The sequence below is a fragment of the Mastacembelus armatus genome, chromosome 14, assembly GCF_900324485.2.
Source record: "Mastacembelus armatus chromosome 14, fMasArm1.2, whole genome shotgun sequence".
Taxonomy (NCBI): domain Eukaryota; kingdom Metazoa; phylum Chordata; class Actinopteri; order Synbranchiformes; family Mastacembelidae; genus Mastacembelus; species Mastacembelus armatus.
This window is the reverse complement of record NC_046646.1, coordinates 16914728-16936811: the sequence shown is the minus strand read 5'-3', so window position 1 is coordinate 16936811 and position 22084 is coordinate 16914728. Positions and strand designations below refer to the sequence as shown.

The 22084-nt window shown below is 40.3% G+C and overlaps 1 protein-coding gene across 4 annotated transcripts in view; it reads left to right on the top strand.

The window, feature by feature from the left end:
- Window positions 1–22084, top strand: part of fryb (furry homolog b (Drosophila)) — a 50284-nt gene that overhangs the window by 5002 nt on the left and 23198 nt on the right. For 2 of the 4 annotated variants that reach the window (XM_026327969.2, XM_026327968.2), the window contains exons 1-20: window positions 2551–3605; window positions 12393–12586; window positions 12987–13040; window positions 13218–13357; window positions 13582–13672; window positions 13799–13878; window positions 14052–14132; window positions 15322–15490; window positions 15807–15899; window positions 16179–16277; window positions 18326–18427; window positions 18728–18831; window positions 19039–19147; window positions 19713–19799; window positions 20321–20492; window positions 20584–20716; window positions 20803–20910; window positions 21043–21169; window positions 21507–21620; window positions 21902–22066. In XM_026327969.2, coding sequence (XP_026183754.1) covers window positions 3359–3605; window positions 12393–12586; window positions 12987–13040; window positions 13218–13357; window positions 13582–13672; window positions 13799–13878; window positions 14052–14132; window positions 15322–15490; window positions 15807–15899; window positions 16179–16277; window positions 18326–18427; window positions 18728–18831; window positions 19039–19147; window positions 19713–19799; window positions 20321–20492; window positions 20584–20716; window positions 20803–20910; window positions 21043–21169; window positions 21507–21620; window positions 21902–22066 — 2469 coding nt within the window. In that variant the 5' untranslated portion in view covers window positions 2551–3358. Of the gene's footprint in view, window positions 1–2550; window positions 3606–10591; window positions 11549–12392; window positions 12587–12986; window positions 13041–13217; window positions 13358–13581; window positions 13673–13798; window positions 13879–14051; window positions 14133–15321; window positions 15491–15806; window positions 15900–16178; window positions 16278–18325; window positions 18428–18727; window positions 18832–19038; window positions 19148–19712; window positions 19800–20320; window positions 20493–20583; window positions 20717–20802; window positions 20911–21042; window positions 21170–21506; window positions 21621–21901; window positions 22067–22084 lie in introns of those variants that run through there. The other 2 variants (XM_026327970.1, XM_026327971.1) reach the window with 2 other exon arrangements.

Sequence of the window (22084 nt, the reverse complement as noted above, 5' to 3'; positions counted from 1 at the left end):
TAGACTGAAATTAAGATAAACACAAACCTCCATGGATGTTTGTGTATTTGATTAATAAAATGCACTTAGAACCACTTTATTAGACTTCTGGTGATTCTGTAATAGGTCTGTTCCTGAAAGTTGTCAGCAACAAGCAGCTGTTTATTCATACACCTATATGCCCATGTAAAAACAAAAAAGAGAAATTTACATTCCACAGTATAAAAGCAAAACCTGACAGTATAAACACATCTGACTAATCAGGTCATGCAAACAATGGAGCCACACACCTGAGCAGCTTGTAGGGGGCCAAAGTGGACTCCTTTATCATACATAAACCACTGGGGCCCTGGTGGCAGACACAATATCTTAAATATAATCTTTTTCCATCTCCAGATTGTAGATGAGCCTATATACATTTAATTGAAATCTGAAATAGATGAGGAAAAAAGAAAACATGAATGAGTTATCATTACCACAGCACCTGACGCTTGTCTTTGCCAACACATTCCTGAAGTTGTGTGTTTACTTTGATTGGTAGGCCAGAGTTGTCCGTTAAAGAAAGCAATCTCCTGTTTGTGTGTGTAAGAGTGAATGTCTTCATACTTGGCTGTTGTACTCCTCTAGGGACTGGCACGCCTCTCTAACTGATTTTGGCACGATGCCTCCCTCTGCGTTTTTTTTTTTTTTTTTTTTGCCACCCTTAACTATTTCCTTTCCAGATTAAGCGACCATCAAAACAGACGTTGCCCTTTGCCTTTCTTCTGGACAATCTAACACACTGTTGTAAATTTCTGTTTTCACATTGCCCTCAAAACTGCGCCATTTCCATAGTGAGAACAATATCAAAGGTCTGTTTTTCCAGTTTTGTTGTTTCTTTTGTGCACATTTAAGGACATTTCTTTTAAGCCAGTAAAAACACTGAAAGAAAATAAAAGCAGCTTTTTAAAAAAATATTTATTTGTTTTGCGATAGTCTAGACAGTAAACGGGCAAAGAGACAAAGGCGGGGAACTGTGGACTTTGCAGTAATGTGGCGTGTTCCTTCATTGTTAGGCCACTAGAGGCTCCCATTTTCTCCACTTTTTTAATGAAATTACAGATTGAGATTTTACTACTGGAAAGTCTGTGCTAGCCTCTTTGACAGAGGCTGTACAAATATATCCTCAAATATCTGCCAAAATCAAGTTAAACAAAGTGAATGTTTCAGAGTGTTTGAGGCAACGCTCACTAGTTACTCCCGCTAGGCTCTGTTGCTCAGGGTAACACTCTTGAAAAGGAAGCGAATACATATGCTTATTACCACAGGTGGTGTACCTAAATGATTATGTATGTTCCCTTAATTGAAGAAGAGAAAGAGATCAGCAAGGAGGATGGACAGAGAGGAATGGGGCGCAGTAGTAGCTCAGGACAGAAGAGACAAAAGCTCCCAGTATGGAAACACACGACAAGATGAACATAAATAACCCTATCTACAGTGGTTCAAAGACTGACTATTCCTCCACTGACGTCTGTGTAAATACAGGTCAGGTAACATTACTTGAGCCTATTTATCAGACAATTTATCAGCTCCCTCTAGAACCATAAAAGATTTTACTCTTATTTTCATGTGCCACAGTTCTCTTACCACTTACTTTCCCCTTACAGCATATATGCAATGTCATGTTAGTCATCATGTTTGTTCCACCTTATGTAGCAGTGTTTTCACAAAGGATGTGAGACTTTAGTGATGGTTTTTTTTTTTTGTTCACACCTTACAAGCTCTCGGGTGAAGCACTCAATGGGGCTGATGTCATGACAATAGCTGCATAAACATCAGGAAGTCACCTCGGGGTGGGTATCTCTTGAGAGATACTAACTACTCTACCTACAGGGAAAAATACAGCATGATCAAACATGTATTTGAGAGAATGTGAGGGCTAAAGAAAATGCTGTGCTGTTTTTCAAGAAAGTTTCCTTTGAAGCATTTATAGCGCTTAAGTGACCACTTTGTGTAGAACGGGGTTCTGTTGTTGGATGATGTTATAGCAGACCTTAGTAACAACTCTGTTCATTTCTTGTTTAGCAAAATTGTTTGTGGGGAAATTGCACGGATTATTGTAGTGCTGAGGAACCACTTTTAGGATTTAGTAATTAGGGATAGACCAAAAAACAGTACAATGTAATTCTTGTAAGATATGTTTTTTTGGGGGGGGGTTTTTTGTACTTACAGGGTAGTGATATAATTTGGGTTTTTAAAGCAAGGTCAGATCCTGGTCACTTTTCAGGATTGGATCTTGGATTTTTATCCTAATTAGCCTTTTTTTTAAATGAGACAGACGAGTATTTAAATATATATGAGGGAGCAGAATAAAGCAAGCTCTTATGAAGCTTTGAAATACATCTGCTAATCAAGACTAACAGCTAACTTTCACACACAAAACTCTCTGTCTGGATTATTCCTGTTTGTGTTTGGCTTTGTTTGCCTCTTCTGTAAAGGGGTGTGTCTGAACAGAGTAATCCTACACCATTAACATTGAGATTACTGTAACTGGCTAAACAGCCTCGACCAGTGAGCACAGGGACTTAAACTCTCACTCACACTCATGGGTCATGTACTGGCTGTCTGAATTAAACCTATGCACGTCAGCCATGCTTTACTGCTGTGTGAGGCGATGGAAAGGATGAAGAAACAATAAGGAAATAGGTGTGTTAGAAAAGACGTAAGAAAGATGCCTGGAGAAACACAAAACAGGAAAAGAAAATGCTGAGAGGGAGAGGGGGAAAAGAGAACCACCCAAACTTTCCAAACCACCCAATCAAGCTGCGCTCTTGGTAGTAGATCCCTCCTTCTTCACCACCTGAGAGTGGGGAAACACAGCAGAGACTCTGAGACTGAGAGGAGTGAGAAAGACAGTGAGAGATATCAAAACAAAGAACAGGTGAGAGCCAAAACCGTAGCACAGAGAAGACAGCTACCTTTTACAGGAAATAAAACTTCCTCTTCAACAAAAGACGAGAGATATATTTATCTCAAGCAAGAAGGTGAGGAGGACTCGAGAGAAGTGAACCTGAGCTCTCAGGAGAGCTGTGTAACAACAGAGCACTGAGCTCACTATCTTTGGATTGAATGAACTGAACCTGAAAAGAGAAAAGAGAAGAAGCTCTCGTGAGAAGAATTTGGATACCAAAATGTGGATTAAAAGGAAAGGAAAATGAAGAGTGAACAGTTTTTGTTTTTTAGAAGTGCTGCTTCTCTGGGGAAAGATATAGTTTTTTTTCTTGTTCAGCCCACTGTTGAATCACCATGTAGCATCTCCTTGTTAGCTCTGTGGAGGGCCAGGTTTTGACTTCCAGGAATGAGTTGAGCTCTTGCAGCTTGTGCGGCTGATAGTTGAGACATGTCTCGAGAAGATGTAAGAAGCACCGTCACTGTTGGGTCTGAAAGTGCCACTTCAGACCACATCAATGGCCACGCTGTAAGCCAGGGTCTGGACCAGGATCTGAAGAACCACGACCAAGGACAGGATGAGATCATTCTGGAGCGTATTGCCTCTCTCTCAGTGGACATGTTTGACCCCAGTGACTTTACTGGGAGGTTCAGTAAGATCCAGTCTAAGTCCAGAAAGCGGCAAAGGATCATCAGAGGTAGGTGGAGACAAGCATGGATGCATTTTTTGTTTTAAAGAGGCAATGTCAGAGTGAACATAACAGCAGACAAGGAATAACAATTAGTATATTAGTCTGTTACATACTAAGGTTTTGTAAAACTTCAGTTTTGTTTGAATGTGAATGCAAATTTCTTTCTGGAGTTTTCTCAGGCTGGGTCAACAACCAGGGATTTGACAAAGATTTCAGTTTCTTACTACCTGTTTCCACCCCCTGCCTCTCCAGTTGCCAACACAACTGGTGATTCATCTTTGCTGTGTTGTCAGGACTGAACTTGACAAGTGCCTTTTGCCTTCTTGCCTTTTTGCCTTTTTTTTTTAACCTTTTTGCCCCTTCTTTTTGTTGCGCCCTTAAAGTACATTTCCACTTTCTGTTATCATTCAGGAAAAAAAAATCAGCCATGTTGCAACAACGTGTAAGGAAAAGTCAGAATCCAGTTACAAGTGCAGTAAGGTCATTTTATGTCTGAGTGCAGTAGCCTATATGTAGTTTCTGTGAGATGGTTGTGCAGTAAAATGTAACATCTGGAACGAGGTGGTGCCTGCATAACTAAGTACCACCTGTACAAATGGTAAAAATTAACAGTGTCTTCTCAATAAATGAACAGATTTTGATGGTGGGACCGCAGGTATGCCTGCAATCCACTGACACACATATTCCTTACAGGAGTTATCTATTTGGTCAGCCCAGCTGTGTCAAGGAGACACCACTGTGTGACCTGGGAACCTCAAACAGACCTGCTGTGGTTTAGAGATATTTGTGTCTGTGTGTGGGTGTTCTCATCTCCTGTGTTATGATGAACCACTTAACACCCACATGCATGTGCCAGATGAACATACAGGAAAGACAGACCAGTGGCACATGTTTGGTAGTGTTGTTTAACACATGTACTGTAATTATATTTTAGGGTCAGTATGTTGTTAGACTTGCCTAACACATTGATTAGTGGATTGACAGAAGTGTAATTAGCAGCTGTTTTAATAATTGATTGATTGTACCACTCTTCTATTGTTGGTCATTTATGAGCACTCAGTCATTTTTTTTACTTGGGGCATCTTTATCAGAGGAAATAACCTTTGGATAGCTAATGTTCTATCTTTCCATCTATTTAATAACCTCAGCTGTGGTTCTCACACTGTAAAACCTTTTTAGAGCTGAATTTATTGCACAATTAATTAGTTATTTCATAAATTTATTCTGATAATTGTTAATCAGTTTTTCAAGAAAAAATATTGCTTAATATTTATTAGTTTCGGCTTTTCCAGTGTGAGGATTTGCTGGTCTTTCTCTATTTGATATGATAGTAAACATCTTTTAATATTAACTCATTTTAACTTTATCCAATTTATCCACATATAGCCATTTATAGACCAAAAGATTAATCATATTGTTTTGCATTTGTGCATATTCTCCTGTAGGGGGAACCTAAGGGTCTGTTGAAGAATGATGTAATATATGAACAGTGGTCTATGGTGGGCTTCCAACACTGCCAGGATTTAGTTCCATAAAGAAGCGAAAATTCACAATCAGAGGGCCAAACAGTCAGGTAGCAGCTTGGAATGACACTGATTCCCAGTTTAATCAGTTAGAAATGCAAACATTGTTATTTTGGTGTGTCGAATTGAAAACATGATTAAACAAATCATTCAATAGAAGTATCAGATCAGATTTATTCATCACCATTTAAGGAACATATACAGTATATTTAAGGACATGACTCAGGACTGAGGCCAAAAGACCTGATCATATAAAATCTATAATCCTATAAGAAATGGGGCCATCTGAAACCTAGTTTTTAGTGTTTATCCAAAGAGACCAGATATGACCCTTTGTTCTCAAAATGTGTTATTGCTTGTGGTCTAGTCAAAACATTTCTATCAATGCATCAGTTTAAAGTGGGCTCAGAAGAAAGACTAATTACATCTTTAATTTGCTGGTTAAATTGAATGCACTGCGATATATGCCTGTGCTTATGTATGTATATATGTGTACACATATGCCTGGAGGAGTCACATTCCAACAGCTGGCATGCCCAGGCCCCTCCTCAGAATGAGTGGAATTCACAGAGCACCATCAAGGGGTGTGTGTTTTGTGCACGTCTTTATGCTGTTGAGTTTTATTTGTAAGATCAATGAATTTGTGTCATTCTGTGGCCAGTAGGTACGTCCTCATTCTCATTTTAGGTTATGCATTTGATTAGATTTTCATATCTCATACATGAGTTGCACTCCAACAAACACTCCACACAGACAGAGCATTTCAGTTGCAGCTATAGAGGATGATGATCATTTGCATCTTTATTTGAAAGATACTCTTTCTATTGCTGTTTTTTTATTATTTTTAACATTTTTGCCTCATAGCCTCTGTGACGTGACGGATTAATTTAATGAGAAATAGGGTCAACAAACGTTAACCTTTGACCTTTTTCATACTTTCTCTTTAGCAAGAAAAGTGACTGACAGAGATGAGGTTGCAGTAGGGTTGACATAACAGACCAAACAATATAGATAATTGTATTTGAGTTCAGCTGCTTGTTTCACCATCATGTGGGGGTTAAACACAGAAAACTCTCATGGGACATCTGGAGAGTCACAGGCGAACATTTCTGCTATATTTTTCCTCCTTTGAGATTAGACTGTAATTGTCTGTGAATGTGAACCAGGCCGTTCTGTGCATGGTAGCTCTCCTGTGAGCTACAGCTTTGCATGATACTGTATCTTATGCAGTAGATTATACCTAAGCTGTTTCAATGATTGAAGTGCTGGCATGTGGCAATGTTGCCGTGTAGAGGAACTTAATAGAAGTAAGATAAACCAGTGGAAACATTAGGAGAGGTTACAGCAACTAAACTTCAACTTAACTACCTTTTTTAATCACTAAAATCACAAGTGGCCCTTATGTGCAAAACACAAGTGGAAAAGAGAAAACAAAAATGACAAAATTAAGGAAAAGCTGGTTCTTGTTTGCGATTGGACAGAACTTAAGTCAGTTCAGAATCTGGATGTTTTTTGTTAGAACTGGCCTGTCTAATGCATAAAAGCTCAGGTTACTGAATAACCTCTTTATTTATTCAGAAAATGTATTTTCAGTTGTATTGCTATTTGATAACATTATTAAATGTGTGGGCTTGCGTGCATTTATGTGTGTATGCAGCTTGGTGTATGTGTAGAATTCATATGTAACATTTTCTGTTTCATGTTTTATTTTGCGCATGTACCTGTAGTACATTTTTATTATTTGTTTTATACATCTACTAATAATAATCATAATAAAATAAGAAGGCAAATGCATCTGATCCCCTTGACATGTTGTTCTGAGCAGCTGTTTGTTAGTGCAGTCTGCCAGTCACTGCTTTTCTTGGCTCTCATTGGTTGTGGCAGCATTACAGCACAGTCATTCAGCACTTATTGCTGAGAACTGGAGAACAACGAACAGGAAACATTACATTTTATGTAATTCGCCTTTTTCCATCTTAATTATTCTAGGCCTTATCGTTTCCTAAGTTGTTTCCTCATTATCCTCCACTCACTAGTTCATCTTCCATTCCTCTGTTTCCTGTTATCTACCTGTGTAATACCATCTACTGGATATTTTTCTTTCCTTCTTTCCCTATCTCTCCCTCTCTTGCTTTCCCTCCGCCTCTCTCTGTCTCTCTCTGCCATCCCTCTAAGAGGATTGGCTGCTTGCATCTGCCAACATCTGTGTATCACTGTCCTGAGAGAGCAAAACAGAGAGGGGATGGGGGGGCACTAGCCAGCAAGATAACAACACAGATCGCAGGCAAGGTTGAGTGCCGCTCTCTTTTTGCCTTCCCTCTGACACTCTCGTTCTTGTGCACGCACACACTCAAACAAACACACTCAGCAGCAGGCAGCCGCAACATCCGCATCGCTGGCTTCCCACCCGCATCCCTTGCTCCTTCTCTTCCAGTCTTTCTCTCTTGGAGCATACTGCTCTTTCTCTTGCTTGTTTTGTCTTCAAGACCTCATCCTGCCGTCCTGTCCTCCTTCTGCTGTCTGTCACCGTGGCGACATAGCCTCTGCAGCCATGGCGACCAGCCAGCAGGATTCAGGCTTCTTTGACATCAGTATCAAGTCTCTGCTCAAGTCCTTAGGAGGAAGTGAGTACAGCTAACACATCACAGTGTTGGACTGCCAAACAACTGCGTGGTAATGGTGTTTCCTCGTAACAGACTGGCTAGTCTATAGTAGATCCTTCAGTGTACAGACTTTGCTTATTTTGTTTGTGTATCTGTGTGTGTTAGGAGTGGATAACACCGAAAAACAGGCAACATACTGGATGATCCACAGTGTCAATATTTGGCAATGTTACATAATGGAATAATGGAAGACAAAGGGTTGAGCTGGAGAGAGCTTCTTGAGGGGTTAGCTGAGGGTAAATCTGGCTCCTCAGCAGTTCTCTATATTAATTATACAACAAATTACGTAGCAAAAGAAAAAGTCAGCCTCCGACTTTGTTACAGTCTGTGCCCAGTACTAAAAGACACTGTCATGCTCAAACAAAATTTGCCTGTATATATTAAACATGTCTGTTTACATTTGTCACCATTCAACTGTGCTCAGTGTTTTGTTTACATTTTACTGTCGTAATCTATTTCTCAATCAGGGAGTCAGTGTTTACCAAACAGAAGGTAAAGCTGCTGCATGTGACTCTGAGGCAATAGGGGATAAATGCTCAGTAGCATCATCACCAACTATTGCCAAGTGGACACTTTGTCCTTTCCCCGAATTCCAGCACTGGCCTTGTGAACCTGAGACATTACAGTAAGCAGAAAGCACTACTGTGTTAATGCAGCACTGGGACTCTTACATTGTCATGGAAAGTCAGCCTATAGTTTACATTTACTGGAGAGATTGCAGAGAGCGGCTTCACTGCTTGTGAATGTACAATATGCATATACAGCATTTGTATATGTGGGTACTTTTCTCTGAGGTATACAGAGGTTTTCTATGTGCTATATTGTTAAATGGCCTTCATGTTGTATGTGTCCCTTTCATTAGATACCATAAACCGTGTATGTGTGTGTGTGTGTGTGTGTGTGTGTGTGTGTGTGTGTGTGTGTGTGGTTAGCAGCTGTGTGGAAGTCGTATATTAGATGTATGTGCTGAAGGTAACTGTCAGCAGGGGTTTTGTTGGCTGCAGAGGAATTGAAGGGGATGTGTTAATGGTCCCCCTTAGCTATTTATGATGATGTAATAAATATATAAATCACAGGGGCCATCATGAGATTGCGTGTGTGTGTGTATATTCTCAGGTAATTCCAAGCTTGTTTCATCTATATGACTGAAGATGGTGACGGCAGTCATATGACTGGAAAGGCAAGAAACAGGACTGGTTTAGGATATGTTAGGTTTGTGAAATCACTAGTTTAAGAGCTGATGTCATCAGGTTGAACATATTCCAGCTCACACCTTACTGAAGCAATATCAATCTATATTAGTTTCCATTATTATGTCGTATTGATGGAAGAAAAATGCTGAATCAAAATATAAACAAAGGGCTGTGCCATTATCAAGACAAACACAGTATGTGAACCTGCCAGCTAAATCAAGTTAATATTATTTTCTGATCCTCTAAAGGGTTTGTTTACACCTGAAATATATATGAGTAGAGGAGGGCTATATTGTAATGATTCTTAAGGAACATTTTTTTACCTTTATGTCAAACTCATGAATTATACTTGTGAATGTATTTGTGATTGTTTTACCTAAGGCTCTCATAATTCATAAGCGTCAGTTAGTTAAAATGCAGACAGCAGTTACACATTGAAAATGCCAGAATACAAATCACAGTGACGGTTTGTCAGCTGCCTCCTCTCATGTACAGGTTTGGTTCTGCTGGATCTTGTCGGCAGCAGTCACTGACTGTTTGTGTGATTTTTAAGTGACTCATCACAATCCACTTTACTTAGCCAACATGCACAAGCACCACATGAAATTTGTTGCAGTGCTTATTAACGTCTTGGCCTAAATTCCTGCCTATATATGATGAGTTTATTTTGATCGCTGCTTGATTTGTCACAGTGTGCGCATGTTGCCTCAAGATGCATGTTAGTCACGATACATCACATGCTCATCAGGTAAAACCTGAATCTAGACTTAAGTGAAATGTAAACTTGTCTGTACCTGGTCAACAATTGACTGTTTTCATTATCACTTAATTTTCAATATTATTTTCTAAATAAATGAATAAATACCTTAAGTCATCTTAATTTGTCAGACCAACAGTTGCAAATCCAAAGATATTGTGTTGAATGTCAAGTATGACAGCACAAAGCATGAAATCCTCACATGTAAAAGTTGGAACCATGGATTTTTTTGCCATTTTTTCTTATTAATGTAGTTGCTAATTACGTTTCTGTCAGTCCACTAATCAATAAAACTACAGCTCTACTCTCAACCTCCCCATCTTTCTCTCTTTCTTTCTTTCACACTGTATGGTAAATAAATTGCACTAAAAGCCAAGGTACACTTGTATTGACTACATATGACAGATCTCTGCTGATTCATCTCTTAAAATGCAGAGTCATCCAAATGTCTGTGAGGGTCCTGTGATGTGCTCTGGTGCACTATATTGACAGCTCTGTTGGGCACCGGAATGCTTTCCTGCTCTCACTGCTTCTCCCTCTGACACACCTCAAATTTACGTCACTAAACTGAAACTGTAAAAGATAATTGTTGTTAAGAGTTGACCTTCTATTTGCTGAATTAGATTAGTGCCATTTTCTTTGTAGTTTAACCAAATTCTGTAGCTTTCCTGATATTAAGCCTTCCACCCTGGACAACTATGTATGTTTTTGTATGTGGATTTGTGTGTGTGTGTCTTGTGCACTTGTGTATGAGTAGGGGTCAGTGGGAGTGGTGGGTATGTAAGAGAGTGACCGCCAGCGCTCTATATATAGCACCACCCTCCTCCCCTCACCTCTCTCTCGGGGCAGTGTTGAAATTCCAGCCCAACTCTTCTAAGTCTGATCTACACAAAGAACAGACTTTACTTAACTACTACTGACAGCTAAAGGACAGCCACATAACCACTCTCAAAGAAGCACTTTATTTCAATACAACTTTCCAATGGGCTTTAAGGATTCCAAGGTCACAGGAAAGAGGATTCACAGCAGGCCAGAGGCGGAGCAGGAGCTAAAGGAGAAACTGAGAGTTGGTCTGCAGGCTCATATAGCTCTGAAACATGGGGCCCTACACCACCTCTGATCCACACAAGCCTCTGCTGGAGCAGCGCAGTGGAATATTTCTTGATTCCCTGTTGGTAGAGTTCATTCGCGACTGGCTGCCTCTTCTGTTATTTTGAGAAGACACTTTGACACCATCTCTTCCTCTGTGATTGCAACACTCGCAGCTCTGGTGTCTTCACTTGTGCAGTTTCACTCCGGCTATGGATCTTCCAGGCTGTGGATACAGCAGATCATCGTGTTTCATTCAGGCTGAATGTGGGATGCAGCTGTAATGCTTCTGTCAGGAGGGTATTCTTACTTGCCTGATGGTCACGTCCTTCATTTTACCTGCATATCATTTTCTGAAGGATGGAGCTTCACACTTTTAGCTTTGGTTAAACCTAACTGGTGCTTGAACAGACATTACTGTGATAAATTCGGTTGCTGTCATGGTGGAGTAGCTGGATAATAAAGACAGAATTCTTCTGTGCCTCTAAATCTCCTGCACAGAATTACTTTTCTTGTTAATCATGGGAACTGTATTTTACACCCTGTAAGCTACTCAGCCTCCTGCCCTACTCCCAGTGTCCTATTCCGCCTCTCTCCCACCATTTCCTCCCATTTAACCCATTGTTGCCCACTGTATCCGTGTTCCTCTCTCTGACTGACTGCACCATGGAAGCCCCAACTAAATGGAGCAGGGCTAGTGTCATCAGCTTCATCAAGGGCCTTGGTAGGAGTGCAGTGCTCTGTGTTCATGTGCACACAGTTTTGCGTTGTGCAAGTGCTCAGATTTCACACAAACAAGCTGCTGCCTATGAGGCCTGGGGGCTCGTCCTGTCCAGGAATTAGTATCTCTGTACATCTCATCTCTCCAGTGAGGTCAGGTCATGCAGTCATGAAAGGTCAGGCGGACCTGACAGACTTGTTAACTTGTACATGCTAGCCCCTTTTGGGAAGTCTGCCGAGGGTCGAGAGTCTACCTCATGGGAAAAAAAGTGTTTTTACACACCTATTTCTTCTTGACATGTTCAGAGGAACAAACTTGCAAATAATTTCAGTAAAATAAGCCTCATTTGTTTGCTGCTGTCTGGATGTGTTTGAGTTTTATCATAAACTGTACTGGTTGTCAGTAAGAACAGTCCACAGTACAACATGTGCATGTTTTCTGGAGGGTCTTGCTTAAGCCTTTTAGTGCATAGCCAGTGATGCTGTGGAAATGTGTTGCTTTGTGTGTGTGATGAGTTCTATGATAAGGGCATGTCGATATTCTTAGAGGTGGAGACAGGAAATGCCCCTGTCCATTACATCTGTCAGTGAATTTGTTGTCTTTCTCACTCATACCTCTTCTACACTCCAGCCATGCCCTTTATTTTCTCCCCCTCTTTTTTGTCATTACATATTTACATCCCCCCAAACCCATAAACTGCTTAGAACAATAAATATACCCCAAATAGAAATAACCCAGGGTATAATAATGGAAGTAACAAAAATATGGTCGGTTTTGTCTGGGGTTGGGGGCACAGTATCAAACTTTGAAAACCTCTGGATTGACTGACTGTCCTGACTCTCTCCAGCCTCTCCAGTGGGACAGAAACTGCCACTCCCCCCAGTCAGTGCAACCTTTGGAGAGAAGAGGGGTCCTGTTGTCATGGCGCCTGTCAACGTGGACCCGGAGAGTAAACCGGGCGAGTTCGTCCTAAAAAGCCTGTTTGCCAACTTCACCTTGCTCTCCGAACGCAAGATTCGCATCATCATGGCCGAACCACTGGTGAGAGATTTTGCATCAGTCTCTCACATTATTTCTCTATTCCTCACCTGTTCTTTCTCATGTTACAACACTTTGGGTGCTTTATCTGATTTTGGGATTCAGAGTGGCTTTTTACAACGGTACATGTGCAATGAGGTGTGCTTTCTGCAAAATAAATAGTACAGCATATACTCAGAATTCTGACTTATTATCTTAGTAAATGGGAACTGGCATAATTAGAGTTTTCAGTAGTATCAATTATCTGTATCTATCATAAGGGTTGGAGCATGTGCCAGTATGCACTAGATAAAAGCAAGGAAAGTTTAGGTTCAGACATTATACAAAAAGAGGTTCACCTGTCTACCTGCTGCCATCTCTCCTGACGCGAATGCTTTCCTCTCTAACTGTTCTTATCTTACAGGAGAAGCCACTTAACAAATCTCTGCAGAGAGGAGAGGACCCACAGTTCGACCAGGTACCTCACACCTGCACCTGACACAGACACATCATCTCCAATACCTGCTGCCCCTTGTTTCTTCTGTCATCCAAATCTAGCCATAAACATGAGCTTGTGAGGGAACTGGATTAACTTGGCGCGCTCTCCTTTCTCTCCATTGCTCACCTTCACCTGCTCCTGCTTTGTACTGTGCAGTTGATCAGCAGTATGAGTTCTCTAGCAGAGTACTGCCTGCCTTCGATCCTGAGGACTCTATTTGACTGGTACAAGAGGCAGAACGGCCTGGAAGATGAGTCCCATGAGTATCGACCCAGGGCCAACACCAAATCAAAAAAGTGAGAGAATTCAAACAGCACACCCTTTATTGTCAGTGACTTAATAGTTACATATAAAAATGCATGTTACAAAAATAAAACTCTTGCAAACCATTGTGTAGGTAGTTAAAAACTATAAAATATACTGTCAGTACAGGAGACTAACAACTGTGTATATGGTTTGACATTAAACGTGATGTACTGTGTAATGCCTCTGTTTTTCTGCTTCTTTCTTTCTGCCTCAGTGATGAGCAACAGAAGGACTACTTATTGGAGCGGAGAGATCTGGCAATAGACTTCATCTTTTCTCTCGTGCTTATAGAGGTTTTAAAGCAGGTCAGTCTCACTTTACAGTGGGATCAAACCTTCTGCACCGTGCTATGGGCAACTTAGTTGGCATAAGTTATCCTGATGGAGTGTTTATAAATCACAGTAAAATGATCACTTTTTCTCTCAATCCAGATCCCACTCCATCCTCTTTTGGATGGACTTATCCAGGAAGTTATAAACCTGGCCTTCAAGCACTTCAAATACAAGGAAGGGTAAGAGTGAGTGAGATGTAGAAACAATTTTACTTGAATGCAGTAAAGAAACCATGGTTTTCTTTCTGACAGGCTGTAACAAAATTTACCAATTTTATGGTTGCCTGTATTGTTATCGCAGATTTAAACAGCACACAGCGTGGTTGTCACTGATGTTTGAATTTGCCTTTTAGGTATCTGGGACCCAACACAGGCAACATGCACATAGTGGCTGACCTCTATGCTGAAGTAGTGGGAGTTGTAGCTCAGTCCAGGTACTGTACACAGATTAAGGTGTATTTTTCACATAACCGCATAAATTTCTCAGTCAATGCAGAATTTGCAATCCCGGTCATGTTGCAGCTGGTGGCTGATTGGTCAGGGAGGAAATTGAATGTGTAGTTAGTGTATTTACCTCCTCTTGACCCCTTTTTCAGTAGAAACAGGAATTTCAAATGTCCTCCCTCTGAATTTAGTACACGTGAGAAAAAGAAAGTAATTGCTGGCTTTCTATGTGTGTTAGCAGCCTGCTTATGTGTATTTGTGTGTGTGTTGGTGAATGCATGTGTGTTTGCGCAGCTAAGGATAATGACACACCAGATGATGGTCCTCAGACTGTGTAATGTTGTGTGTGATGAAACATTGTTCCCATTTTCAGGAAGGTTATTACTGTGATGGAGGAGGTGTGGATTTGCAGGGTCACTCTCTCACTACTGTCACACACACACACACACACACACACTAGCTGAGCCATCAAGTCATTATTTAACTCAGACATCAATCTAATAATGGATCAAAGTCAATACTTTGAGATCTAGTTTAGCAAATGTAGACTGCCTTCTGTGTGGTTGATGGGTTTTCCAATGGATTAAGCTTCTTAGTGGATTTCTAACACCCCTTTCTGCAAATTTGTTTGTAGTGCATTATTTGCACATGACTATGAAAAGGGTAAGAACACAAGAATAATAATTTTTAGCACATCCTTTATTGTTGGCATTGCCTATGTGTTTTCCAGATTGGTTTATGGACCACAGCATTTTTATGTATTATTTTATGATTTAAGCACTCAGCACTAAACAGAAGACTGATGGCTTCTTGCGGTGGTAACCTGTGTAAAACACCCTAGGAATAAGTGCATGCACCACTACATACTCCCTCAAAATTAGCCCCTCCAGATGCCATTCTAAATATAGGCCTGCAGAGCTCTGTTGACAAAATCTGTCTGGAACAGAAGCGCACAAATATACACAAAACGAAGCACATTTATCTATGCGCATATGCAAAAACACAGATAAACTGAGGAGCAGGAGTACACAGTAACATGATAAACATTACCATGATTGCTGCTTTGTTGTTGTAATTCCCCTAACTGTACCACTCAGCTGACACCTGGGTATGACAACATTTCCTAAAACTCAAAAGAATAGAACAACTGTTAACATCTGGTCTAAATTTCCTTGACAGATTCCCAGCAGTGAGGAAGAAGTTCATCTCTGAGCTGAAGGAGCTGAAACAGAAGGAGCAGGGCCCTTATGTCATCCAGTCCACTATCAGCCTCATCATGGGACTCAAGTTCTTCCGCATCAAAATGTACCCAGTGGAAGACTTTGAAGCCTCCTTCCAGTTCATGCAGGTACCCTGAGCTGAAATCATGTTACATCTCAGCAAACTGTAAATATGTTCATATTTAGGAATCTCAGGCAGTCTGCAGGCTCCATGTCTACATCCTATTGGCAGCTGAGAAATTCCACTTAAGGTATTAGGGGTTGAGTGCCTTGTTTTATTGGTTCTTTGGTAATAATTGCAGGACTGTAAATGTTTCTCATTTCCTTGCCCCTAACAAACAGGTATTTAAACAAGTGACCTTGCATTCCCAGAATTATTATTTAAAGTGCATTCTGTATATTGCTTCTCACTGTCTCTGAATTTTTCTCTCTTTCTCTCTGTAGGAATGTGCACAGTATTTTTTGGAAGTGAAGGATAAAGACATTAAACACTCATTAGCTGGACTTTTTGTGGAGATACTTGTACCCGTAGCTGCTGTACGTACTTCATGCACTGCTCAGCACACTCTTTGTTTTCTAAGTTATGGTTTGTTTTTTTAGTAATACATAATAATTTTAATCTGTATTTCTATTTACCATACATTCGAAGTGCTAAATATATATCTGTTTATGTCTTGGGTATTGTGTAAATATTAAACTCTTGAATATTGAGGGTTTCGTCTCTTTCCACCATTTAGCGTAAGGACGGTGGTCAAAGCAATTATAAGAAGGAAAATGTGTATGAACCTAATGTCTGAATTATTTGTCCTTCGCCAGACTGTGAAGAATGAGGTGAACGTGCCATGTCTACGAAATTTCGTAGAGAGTTTGTACGATATCACACTGGACCTGTCGTCTAGGAAGAAACATTCTCTGGTAAGTTTCTTTCTAATATTCTGTTTTCATCACTGCTCATCTCTCTTCATTTCCTCTCCATTATCAGCAATTGGTGAAAGCACTTACTGTAACTTTCCAACATGTAAGCTTTTATCTATCCATTGGAGGCAGACAGGAGTGCAGTATGCAGCACATAGGCTAGTTTTTGACGCAGTGCCAGATAGGCAGTATTTACCCACAGTAAGGAAGAGGAGTCAGCAAATTAGATGCAGCACGTCTTTCTTATTAAGGTAGTAGTCTCGCACAAACAACCATGAAATAAAGCCCCTCTGTTTAATTGTCAGGATTGGTATGAAAAGTCACTTTGCCACAGCCTGAAAGCTTTGAACAGGAAAGTTAAGGATATCAAAGAACAGACAGCAGTTTGTGGCACAGCATTACCAAATTTTAACTAAAGGCTTGCTTCTTAAAAGATCTTTTCTTATTAATCCATTTTAAAAAATAATTTTTTACAATGAGTGAAACAACCTGCCAATTAAGTAGGATTTTTAACTTTTTACATTGCAAAACAATTCACTTCAATTTAATTACCATAAGATTTTTAGAAAGAAAATATTTGTGTGGTGATGGACTGGCTGCTGTCAATATGCTGTCTGTAATATGTACATGGGTTCCTCTTGCCAAGATGGAGACTCATGACCTCAGGGCTGCAGTTATGTCACTGAGACAGTATGCATGCCTTCTTCCATAGATTCTCCAAATACCCAGAGCAACTCATGCATCCAAGATTTGCCACACCTCTCTGCATACATGATTTTTTCACTTTTTCCAAAACAAGCAGCATACAAACATACAATAACCTACAGAATGAGCAGACATGATAGGAATGACAGCAATTTTGGTACATTCCTATTATTGTTATTGTCTAAAAAAAAAGACAGATAACAAATACCGACTGTATCTTGATAAGGCATGACAGATAAATGATGCACTCCTGTAACTTAGCATTTGCAAAACCATTCATGACAAGGGTGTACCTTACTCACACTGATCATTAGCAAGGCTTTCATGTTCAAGAATGATCTCTATGCAGACTTACAGGGGTTGGACAATGAAACTGAAACACTGGCCAATTTAGTGTTGGAGGTCTCATGGCTAAATTTGACCAGCCTGGTGGCCAGTCTTCATTGATTGCACATTCCACCAGTAAGAGCAGAGTGTGAAGGTTTAATTAGCAGAGTAATAGGTGAAGGTTTAATTAGCAGAGTAATAGCACCAGTTTTGCTTAAAATATTGTAACGCACACAGCATTATGGGTGACATATCAGAGACAAATTGTTGGTGCGCGTCTCGCTGGCGCATCTGTGACCGAGACAGCAAGTCTCTGTGATGTATCAAGAGCCACGGTATCCAGGGTAATGTCAGCATACCACCAAGAAGGACGAACCACATCCAACAGGAGTAACTGTGGACACAAGAGGAAGCTCTCTGAAAGGGATGTCCGGGTGCTAACCCGGATTGTATCCAAAAAACATAAAACCACAGCTGCCCAACTCACTGCAGAATTAAATGTGCATCTCAACTCTCCTGTTTCCACCAAAACTGTTCATCGGGAGCTCCACAGGGTCAATATCCATGGCCATACTAATGAATTATTGTGGTCTAAAACCAGGCGTTTCAGTTTCATTGTCCAACCCCTGTAGATCCCCTTTCCAAATGACTGAACAGAGTAGAAAGAAATGTCACATTCCTGTAGGTGAACTTTATGTTGATGTTTTCGATATATTGCTCTGCTTGATAAACTTGTAATGAACCATGAAGCGGAGAGAAAATATGTTAAATGAACTAAACATTAGACTCAGCTAGTCTTCTCATGAAACCTAATTGTAAAATAAAGCACAGAGAAGGAGATGTTTTCTTATGGGAAATTGACCTAATTCTGAAGAGGAAGACATAGATGATAGGAAAAAAAAAGCAAGTTGATTAGATTTCTGAAACAAGGGGGAAAACATGTTAAGATTCATCTCAAACTATGTAATCTTCCACCTCATGCAAATGTCTGCTGTCTGTGTCCCTTTTAACTCCAGGCTCTGTATCCTCTGGTGACCTGCCTGCTGTGTGTCAGTCAGAAGCAGTTCTTCCTCAGCCGTTGGCACATTTTCCTCAACAACTGCCTCTCAAACCTCAAGGTCTGTATTTCCGTTTATACACTCAAGATTTAGTTCAGTAGGTTTTATTTGTCTAAATCAAAAGCATTGTTATGCCCACGCACAAAAACCATGCATGCGTACTCATCCATGGAGAACACACAGTATATGCATACAACACTAAATTTGTCTATGAGAAATCCCTGTCATTTCTGTTCCTTGTGTTGTTTGACTGGTGGGCAAGGCTGACACACGTTTGCCAGGTGGATGCGTATGAATTAGTTTCCATGATGAAACAAAATTGTTTTGAATTCATTTCTGCCTGCATGTGTACGAATGCAGAATAAAGACCCCAAGATGGCACGTGTGGCTCTAGAATCACTCTACCGCCTGCTGTGGGTCTACATGATCCGAATAAAGTGCGAAAGCAACACTGGAACGCAGAGGTAACAGTTCCATATAGTTATAGTTTTCATCATAGTAAATGTAAGATGCAATTTGAAACTCTGAGAGCAATAGACTACAAAGAAAACAGAAAATGATGATCTTAAAGTCGAAGTAGAAATTATTTAAGCAAAACATGTAATGAATTTATCAAATTATTTAACTTCTCCTCCCTGCCTCCTTTTTCTCATTTGTCCTTTTTCTCTCAGTCGTCTGACGTCAATTACGTCCACTTTGTTCCCTAAAGGGAGTCGTAGTGTCGTGCCCAGAGACATGCCGCTTAATATTTTTGTCAAGATCATCCAGTTTATCGCTCAGGTGTGTATATCATTGCACACATGTACAAACCTGCCTGATGTAGGTTGGTACTCTTCCATCTCAGAAGACATGAGAAATAAAGTGGGATTCCATGTCTTTTCTGTTTTATCCAGACTGTTTTGTTGAATCCAAAATTTAATACTAAAAATCAAATGCTAAAAAATAATGAAAATGCAGGATTACCAGGAAAGTAGGCCATCACTTTTTTTTTTATGTTACAGTGGAATACATTATCAAAATTGATTACATTTCAGCTCATAGCTGAGCTTTTGAAACTCATACTGATGATGTTGAAGTACGTGCTTTCATGGCTCCTCAAGCCTCTGTGGCCGCTGCTGTCACCAAACATCATATATGTCATTTAGCAACTGAGTAGATTACCAGTTTGTGTTTTAATGACTCAAATATAAAGACGATAAATGAGACTTTTTTGACCTTTCTTGTTTAGTCTTTGTTATTTTAATAAGAATTAGTGTAAGCAGTTTTATAATAAACCTGTCCAACTGATGACACACAATACGCATCACATTAGTCCTGAAATCCAGTATGTTTGTCCTTTGTTCAGGAGAGACTGGATTTTGCCATGAAGGAGATCATATTTGACCTTCTGAGTGTTGGGAAACCTGCCAAAGCCTTCAGTCTCAACCCAGAGGTAAAGACAAGAAAGCCTGACATTCAGCCTTATGCACACAAACACAGATGAACAGTGTATTCCCCTGGCTATGGTACAGGGAGGAGGAATCAGTTTTTATTTGTAGTTTGTAGAGTCATCACAGGAAGCTAAAAATTCATATACTCTCCCATGGAGCTTTGACATCAAATGTACCTTAATAATGAATCATCACCTTTTCAGCTATGGTTCTTTTTTTACCGTCTACTGTGAGTCTAATGGACTAATAGGAGTGCAATGCTAAATTGTGCCACTGTAAAGACTTTATAAACAAGAATCCCTTAGTTGACAGCACTGAAGTATTGAAAAGATACTTCATTCATTTTTTTTATGAATTATTACAAATAAAAGCAGTTAACAATAGTAAAGATTTGTTGTGTCTTCCAACATATGAATGCTGTCTGTTCTGGTGTAACATGCTTTCACTCAATCCTCACTCAGTCTTCCATAGCTCCTGATTAACAGGCATGTTGTAAGGACGCTGTGCTTTATCTGTGTTGCAGCGTATGAACATAGGTCTGCGGGCGTTCCTGGTGATAGCAGATGCTCTGCAGCAGAAGGATGGAGAACCTCCTATGCCCAATACAGGAGCCACTCTGCCCTCTGGAAACTCTCTGAAGAAGAAGAAAACCTATCTCAGCAAGACGCTCACTGAAGAGGAAGCCAAACTAATAGGTCTGTGTGTGTCTGTGGGTATTCAAGCTATTGTTACATTATTTGACTGTGTTCTCTAACTCTATGTACTGTCTCTTTGTGTTTCCCACAGGCATGTCCCTCTACTACTCCCAGGTGCGAAAGGCTCTGGACAACATCCTTAGACACCTGGACAAGGAGGTGGGACGCTGCATGATGCTCACCAGCGTCCAGATGCTCAACAAAGAACCGGAGGACATGATCACGTATGTAACTACAAAGTGAAGGGGCTGAGGTGAGTTCTAGTTTAGATTGTAAATGAATTACTAATGAATTACACCATCTTTGACAGCGGTGAAAGGAAGCCTAAAATTGACCTGTTCAGGACATGTGTGGCTGCTATTCCTCGTATTCTTCCTGATGGCATGTCCAAACCTGAGCTCATTGACCTGCTTTCACGGTGAGTTACAGAGAGGACAACTTAATCTCTTCATCTCATTGCATATTTAAAATTTTTCTTTATCAGTTTTCATTATTGTAAGCAAGAACTTGTTTATTTTACTTTGTTGGTATGCTTTCATCTCTCTCTCAGACTCACAGTGCACATGGACGATGAGCTTCGCCTTATTTCCCAGAACTCCCTCCAGAGCTTGTTACTGGATTTCTCAGACTGGAGGGAAGATGTCCTGTTCGGTTACACACATTTCCTTCTGCGTGAGGTATAATTGAGCTTGACAGTAACCTCCAGCTTCCCTTAGGCTCACACAAAATCCTATAATTCAGGTTAATTTGAGCAGTAACAAACAGCAATCTGTGTCTGAAAATAGGTTGAGTAGGTCGTATGTGTTTTACAGCAAACCCATAAAACATTGCCCCTAGTTATTTTTCTCCATTGTTTTTGATCTTAGTCGATTTCAAAATGATATTTTTTGCCACAGAAAGCCTATAAAGAGCCACTGGAAACTCAGAAAGCATTATCCTTTTGGATGAATAATATATGTTCGAATACTGACATTGGCAGCCCTTCTATTTATGTCCCTCTCCAAACTATTTCAGGTTCAAGACACCCATCCAGGTCTGCAGGATGCATCTGTGAAGCTGCTTCTCCAGCTGCTCACACAGTGGAGACTGGCTCTGCAGCTTCAGGGGAAGATGCGAGGTGGAGTTGAGGTTTGTACAGCACAGACTAGAATAGTCATAAGCTGACATTTATTTAAAATTCTATATTTCAAAAAACTATTTTACAGACATATTTGACCATCCATCACATGTAATATGCTTTTAAGTGTGATGGTCAGTCTTGCCTAATAATAATAATGTCATAGTCAGTTTCACACAGTCAATTTTAAAATTCAGTAACTCCAGATTTAATGACCAGCCAAGGGCACTTATAGTAGTATTTGTTATTCTTAACTAACTTCTCCTCCTTCTGTGTCTTCCCTCTCCATCAGGCCAGCACCAGACTGCCAGAGAGAAGCCCTCATTGCTCAGTGTTACATGCGGTAGAAGGCCTGGCTCTGCTGCTCCTTTGCTCATGTCAGATTAGCACAAGGAAGCTGGCAGTTGGCGTGTTAAGAGAAATACGCTGCCTCTTCACAGCTCTGGGTCATGCTGAGGTACACTACAGGAAAAAA